The sequence below is a fragment of the Quercus robur genome, chromosome 7 (genome assembly GCF_932294415.1).
Source record: "Quercus robur chromosome 7, dhQueRobu3.1, whole genome shotgun sequence".
Classification (NCBI taxonomy): Eukaryota; Viridiplantae; Streptophyta; class Magnoliopsida; order Fagales; family Fagaceae; genus Quercus; species Quercus robur.
Genome location: NC_065540.1, coordinates 17,660,209 through 17,668,189, shown reverse-complemented (window position 1 = coordinate 17,668,189; position 7,981 = coordinate 17,660,209). Strand labels below are relative to the sequence as shown.

Here is a 7,981-nt window from a genome sequence, read left to right as displayed (position 1 = left end):
ATTTCTCCTCGAACCGCCCTCTAAATGTCCCCCTATCCACAAGAACTAGGCCGGGAGCCCTTTTGGCACCCACTTCTTCTCCTCAGACATGGCTGATCTTCCCGTATGGGGCCCAAGGCCCATCATATGATTTTGGGCCTTTGCCCTTACAGCGTTCTAAAGAATTAAATATAGCATATAAAAATATAATATTATTCTATTACATAGCATGATTTGGATAATTTGGTATTTATTCTGTTACATAGCATGATTTTTTATAGTGCTCAATTTAGATGTTAAACTATGAGACTTTACTAATTTTTGTTTATTTTCTAATCCTTTGTGGTGGAAAAAGTACTCTTAATAGTTGTATTAGAAGTACTCTATAATGCCATTTATTTAAAGAAAAGCAAAGGTTAGCCAAACAAAAATAATCGGATAGGTGACAAATTTTAACTTTTGCAATTTTATTTTTATTATTATTATTTTATAACAATGCATGCATAGAAATTTAATTCTTAGATTTTGCTAATAATTGTTTATTTGATAATATATTTTCGGCGGCTGAAATTATAATTTCTACAAAGAAAATAACCTTAATAGATTATCAAAAACAAAATTTTATCCTAATATTGATTCAATTAATCATTGTTAAGTTTTTTTTTCTTTTTTAGTTTACGTTTTTTTGGTGTTTTGGATTGTTCCTATATTACATTTATGATTGTTGCTATAATAAATAAAATATAATTATGAAATACATTACTCATTATTAGATCAGTTTAAATTGTAAAAAAAAAATTAATAAAACCACCATAAAAATAATAATTACACGCAGCGCGCGGGTTTGTGGCTAATTATACTAATGTCTAATGCTTGCTGTAGTAAATGTGGGGGTGTGGTTAGTTAAATGTTGAAGTTCCACATGGGATACTAATGACAAGCGTGAGTGGTTAGTAGGCTTAATCTTTTATGTGTTATTTTAATATTATCTCCTCAATTGAAGTCTCCCCAATGTGTTATACCCCTTGAATTCAAACATAAAGAGTACTGCTTGAACCACCTTTGTAGCTTGATAGGGTTCCAAAAGATGATTATTCATTTTAGGCATGCATTAAAACTAATTATATTTGATTTGGTATTAGTGTAGCAACTGTAGTTGCTGCAGAAACCAAAATTCAATCTATGATATTTTCATCTTCTGATGTCCTTTTTTTTTTGGTAAGTCTAAAGTTTAAACTTATAACTCTTAAGATTGGTATGCGCTTGTTTTTGTTTTTATTTTATCTTTTAAGATTAGTAATGTATGTTAAACAATTAATACCTTGCAAGTCACTCATTTATCAAACTAACTACTTATCATTCTTGTGTAGTATGGTTGCTGCGAATGCTGACGAGATTGAGGCTGCGCAGCCTGGACCCATTAATGATTCGATGTTGACTCTGCAAGCCCAACATTGGTCAGATGCTATTTGGAATGGGCAGGTAAAACACATTATGTCGTATAACTTTGCGTAATATAACTTTATGTAAATTATATATTAATCCATGGTTTTGTCGTGTGCAGGATCCGGGGACACTTACCTGCCGCAATCATAATGAAGAGTTTAACAATCTAAAGCTAATGGTGGATGACCGTGTGGTTGACATAATTAAGGGAGTTGGTTTGGAAGGACTCCTCAGGACCCCAAGTAGAGAGATTGATCATGGACTGATAACGGCCTTAGTGGAGCGATGGCGATTCGAGACTCACCTTCCATATGCCACATGGTGAGGTGACTACCACGTTAGAGGATATGGAGATTCTTTTCGAGCTTCCTGTTGATGGCAAGGCTATAGTCGAGAGCACTGCCGAAGTTTGGAGGGACGTGTGCCGGGACTTCCTTGGCTTTACTGTTCCTATGGATAATACGTTAGTGCTACAAGGCCAAAGGATTCTCATCAAACGACTTTTGGAGCAAGTTGCAATTCCATTGCCGCCTAATGCTGAAAAGGATCAGGTGCATAAGTATGCACGATGCTACATTCTAACCCTACTGGGGGACACAATCTTCATGGACAAGTCTGGCGATAGGGTGCATATAATGTAGGTGCAGTTATTGGTAGACCTTCGCAACCCACAAAGGTACAGTTGGGGAAGTGCTTGCCTTGCATGGTTGTATAGAGAGTTATGCAAGGCAAGCGATAAGATGGCAAGTCAGATTGGTGGGTCCTTGCTGTTGGTCCAGTATTGGGCATGGGCCAAGTTCCCATTTTTGTACCCAAGGGTTGAGCGTGGCCCGCTAATAGATGCTTATAGTCCTCCAGTGTCTGGTCCATTGTCCATGAAGTAAGTCTCTACCTCAGACACCTTATATACATTCCATGATCATTACTTAACCATGTAACTTAATTACATTATAGATTGATTACATTATAGTTTTAATCATAAAAAAATTTTAAAATGTGTTTCTGGGGTTTTAATCAAAAGAGTATGTTTGTAGGAAAGTTGTAGATATTGATCTCCTCGCTCTTGATTGTAGGAAATTGTGGGTCCCAAGCAAGAAAAACAGGCCCTCCAACGTCTTTTTACTCCGGTATCGCGAGCAAATAGCTTCAATGCAACCAAACTAGGAACCAAAATGTGTTTTTGACATGTTTAGGAAGAGGATATAGCTTTAGTGAACTTTGAAATATACACATTGTAATTGTCAATTACTCGAAAAGATGGAAAGTTTCCTAATGTGTTGCCTACTTGTTTTTTAGCTGTTGTAGGTGGTGTGGCAACCATATGAAGCTGAATTAAGTGACCTTCCTACATACTGCATTGTAGGGAAGGTAGTATGGACGGCAACGGTGCTGCTTGTATGTTTCCACCTAGTAGAGAAACATACATCGGATCGTGTTGTTCGTCAGTTTGGGATGGTCCAGGAAATTTCCCAACCTATTAATACTGATGTAGTGCTTCATAAGATTGATTTAAGGAGGAAGTCGGTGTCGATTGGACACAAAAACATGCTGAGCATATCCTCAATTGGGGTAATTGATTCAAAAGGCGGTGTCATGCAGTGCTTGGTGATATGCCTCTTAACCATGAGTACTTCGACTGGTTCCATAGGGTAACTCGGATGTTCATTAATCATGGGTGCGCTAAAATGATTATAATGGTAAGTTCTTTCATTTCTCCATGTCTTATTTAGTCTTTGAATTTGTTTCCTTGGGAGCTTTTTGCATTCTGAGTTAGGCATGAGAATTTTCAAGTGTTTCCTCATGGTAGCCTCTGTGATTTCAAACATTGTTGAGCATTAAATATGCTTTGTCGAAATGTTGTTGTTGTTGGGTTTTATGTTTTTTTTTTTTTTGGTTAAAATGGTTATGAGTAACGGATATATGGAAGGAGTGGTTCATTCTAATCAGTTTGGAAAATATATATGATAAGAGGACAAGGAGCTTTGTTTATGTCTGACCTGAAAGTATTAACTAGGTATAGTTATGGCATGGTGTAAATGCATCATATTGATGCATTACAAACTTATAAAACGTCCTGTAGGGATGGAAATTTAAATGATTACTTCCTAGTTTTCATGAAGCATACCTTCACCTTAACATTAAATTTAATCACTATAGATTAATGCGGTTCAAAATGTACGTAGATTCGGAAAGCGTCATCTATAATAATTGCTTGTGAGGCTGTTGGATATATCATTTTGCTATTGATAATATAGTCATTTGCAAAATGACTATATCTCCTTATAATTAGTAGAAGTTACTAGCACAGCTCTTCATTTTGATTTGGTATTGTATTACTAATGGTAGTAATGTACTTGCAAATTGAAGGATACCTCCGTTTGTTGAGGCGTCATGAAATGGACACTCCAGACTACAAGGACATTATTGATGTGCTGAAGGCAGTGAATGAGATTGACTGTGTATGCGGTCATATTGTTGAGGCCCCAAATGAGGAGGCAGCTACTCCTAAGGCAGCGGCTACAAAGAGGCCAAGCAAGAGCACAGCTCCTGCTAGACGTGGCCATGGTTAGTGTGTTGCAACCCCTCGAGTTGTCCCTAGCCCTGATCCCTCTCCATCCACCCCACATTCATCTCCTAACCTCGACATCCCTCTACCCACCCCACATCCATGTCTTGGGTCTAACATCCCTCCACCCACCCCACGTTCATTTCCTAAGCTTTCACCCATTTCATCCTTTGGCCTAGGTATTGACTTCAATCCAACCCCTCCTTTCATGCACACGGAGCCACCCTCCCACACCAGTAGCCATATAAACCACGACTCCCTCCCACCCACTAGCTCTACTGGCCCCACTTCGGCCATCGACCCACTCCATGCCGACCATGTTCAGAGCGAAGCTCAACAACTACATATGCATGTGCAGACTGAGCAGGCCGTTGGGTTACCTACAGAGCTAAAAGGTCGGCCGAAATGCACATCAAAGGCACCTCCTTGTGGAACAGGTGGTCACAAATATGGACATAAAGCTGGGCACGAGACATCTGACCAAGGACATGTAAGACCTCCTCCTCCGCAAAGTAAATATTATATGAGACAGCATAAGCTTCAAAAATGGTAACTGACAAAGATTGTAATGTAATTGCTGGTTGACAAAGATTGTAATTGCTAGTACATTGATGTTGCATGTGTAGAAAGATAGGCATTAGTCTAGTATTTTGATGTGAACAAGTGTACAAAGTTAGGCATTTCTCTAGTATTTTGATGTATCAAATTATGTGAACAGGCAGTGGTGATATAGAAAATTCCTTCCACCATCATGTGATTGGGTCCATGTGTCTAGATCCTCACTCATTAGATATGTGTATGGCATATAGTGTACAGGATCACCTTTCTTCGTTTGTGCCATCACATTCCTCCTAAGGGCATTAATCACAACTTCCTTAATCGTTTGCATTATAGATTCAAATTTAGCTTCCTAAGTAGCATATCCAGCTTTCAAGGCCAATGCCTTTAGAATCGAATCCTGAAATTGTGCGTTGAAGTTACTAGCAACATGTCGAAGGCAATATCGGTGAAATACTCGTAATCTTCCGTCATCACCTCTAGGCCACGCTACAATGGCGCTTTTGATACCAACATGCTGGTCAGAAATAATGCAAATGCCCTCATCAAGTATCACATGCCCTATCGAAACCCTGAGGCACTCTAAAAATCACTCCCAACTAAGCCTTGAATCCTTGTTCATAACGACAAAGGCGAGAGGAAAAACTTTGTTGTTAGCATTAATTGCCATTGCAATCAACAACACCCTTCAATATTTACCATACAAATAGGTCCCGTCAATACTGATCACTGGCTTGCAATATCTGAATCTATCAATGCATGGAGCGAATGCCCAAAATACATAGCGCAGTAACATCGTACCAAGTACGCTCCTAGGTATGGTGTGATAGAAGTACCGGGTACCCGGATCTTGATCCAAGTATGCCAACAACAACTTTCGCAACCTTTGGTAAGACTGTTCCCAATCCCCGAATATTTTCGCAATTGCTTTTTGTTTCGCATCCCATACCTTATAGCAAGAAAGCTCATGATCATACTTTGTTTTGATGATGTCCTAAAGCTGATCAATACGAGCACTGTGATCTTGTCACAATTTTAGAACAATTTCTGATACACCAAAATTAGAATCCATCATTCTACCGTCTCTTCACAAGCCAAGGGGTATACAACTATATGGACCCACATAAGACATGACCATTTATAGACCATTAAGTTTAGGCTTCGTGAATACCCCAATGTACCACTTGCATGACTCATCAATGCATGTCGCGCACAATTTACTTTTGACCGACCTATTGATTGTAAAATTTCTATTATCCTTTGCTGCGTAAATTATGAATGCATGCTTCACCGCCTCTTTATTTGCAAAAGTCAACCATTTACTAAAATTCATCCCCTTTTCCTAAGTACAAACAAATGGTATCTGAAGACATGAAGGATCAATCATATTTTTCCAAGTATTTGCATAAAATGACGAGGCAAGAGGTGTGTAAGCAATGGTCATATTTGTAACATGTTGGACACCAATATCATCATCCGCATCACCTTCATCACAATCAACCATATTTTCATCTTGAAAATTGGAGCAACTTCATGGTCATTAACATCCCTATTAAAGTTTCCTCGCTCAATCCTCTCTTCGTACTTATCTATATAATCAAGATTTTCACCACTATTGGCAGCATGATCTTCGTCTTTGTCTTCCTCCCCTAAATGTGTCTCTTGAGGTAAGAGTGTTTCACCATTATTGGCAGCATAATCTTTATCTTCGTCTTCCTCCCCTAAATGTGTCTCTTGAGGTGGGAGTGTATAGTCTTCCATTGTAGTGCATCCATCATCTAGGGCTGTAAAGTTAAAGATGTAGTTGTTTGTTGCACCTCCTCGGCACCAACTTCTGCAAGCGGCTCCTAACTGACGTACAACTCAATAGCATTTACTTGGGGCATTTTATGGATCCTATTAAACATGATCTTCACATGTTTGTCTTTTTTGATCGTCATATACCTGTAATTTATCCATTCATGAAGGACTTCTTGTGGGTAACGGTAAATAATCTTTATGCCATAAAAAGCAAGGTTCAAATTCAATTCTTCCATAATTTTCATCTTCAAATCATTCAACGTCTTCAACTTACAACGTATCACCATATAATAGCACTCAATACTCGACCCTTTAAATGGGAATCTGTCAATCTCGTCAAGATTGATAAGGGGTCCACCGTAGTATATATTTATATCAATCATCTTCAGTTGTAATTGTAAACCTATTAGAGTCAAGTGTAATATGTTAGTGACATAATTTATCTTTTTCATTTAACATCAATTACAAAACCTTTTATCTAGTCAAAGTACAAAAATTACAACTTGTTACATCATATGCATATATAAACACACCTCACATTTGCATATACTCACCCCACATCACATAAAAACACACTCAATCATTATCATTTCATACTCAAACTGAAAAAAAAAAAAAAAAAAAAAAAAAAAAAAAAAAAAAAAAGAAGCTAAAGATACAACTGCAACTGAATTTGGTTGTTCAACTATAACAAAACTCACCCCCATTACAAAATTTCAAATCATTCTAACATAAGTTTTGATAAAGAAAAATATCAAACCAAACCAAAAAAAAAAAAGTCATGATCCATTACATACCCATGATAAAAACCTAACAATACAAATATATCTTAAATCATTTTTACTTTTTATAAAAATCTAGCAAATACATACACTAACAACTAGATACATATGAACAGTATTTACAACAATATCTTAAAAACCTCACTCAATAAATCAATGAAATTGGTAGAAGTTCAAAAGTGTAGATACCCTTACCTAACATGTGGATTTATGAGCGGCGAGTGTTAGGATTGTATGAGAGAGTGAGAGAGTACAAGAATGAAGAGAGGTTTTCTTCACTATTCACTGCTCGAGAGACCCACAACAGAGAAAGAGTTGGGGTCTAAATGACCTTTATGTCAAAATAGAGACCCATCGAAACCACATGGATTAATATCCACCACACTTTGCAAATCGAGCCTTTAAGGCTCGATTTTGATTTTAAGAAATCGAGCCTCTAAGGGTCAATATGGAACTTAAGCCTCTAAGGGTCGAGTTCCAAGTGGATTCCACGTGGATAAAAAACCATGTCATTCTACATTAGAACACGAAAATCGAGCCTCTAAGGGTCGAGTTCCAAGTGGATTCCACGTGGATAAAAAACCACGTCATCTACTTCAGAACACGGAAATCGAGCCTTTGAGGCTCGATTTCTTAGGGGTAAACTGAGTCTCTTAAACTCGAGATGCTATTTTAATATATAGTTTAGAAACATTGCTAACTAACTATATTGCTTAGGGATTGGTGTTATTTGCCAATTTTTTCCCACAGTTCACACGTCCAAGGAACTTGAACTCCATGACCAGACAAGAAGAGAAATCAAATCAACGATATTGCTATTGTAGTTCACTACACAAGCACTAAAATGACA

At 37.6% G+C, this 7,981-nt stretch overlaps 1 protein-coding gene across 1 annotated transcript; it reads left to right on the top strand.

The window, feature by feature from the left end:
- Window positions 1–1,772: 1,772 nt before the first annotated feature.
- On the top strand, window positions 1,773–2,589 carry LOC126691099 (serine/threonine-protein phosphatase 7 long form homolog). Its single transcript, XM_050386176.1, has 3 exons — window positions 1,773–1,976; window positions 2,067–2,305; window positions 2,460–2,589. The coding sequence occupies exons 1-3, from the start codon at window positions 1,773–1,775 to the stop codon at window positions 2,587–2,589; spliced, it is 573 nt and encodes a 190-aa protein (XP_050242133.1).
- The last annotated feature ends 5,392 nt before the right edge of the window (window positions 2,590–7,981 follow it).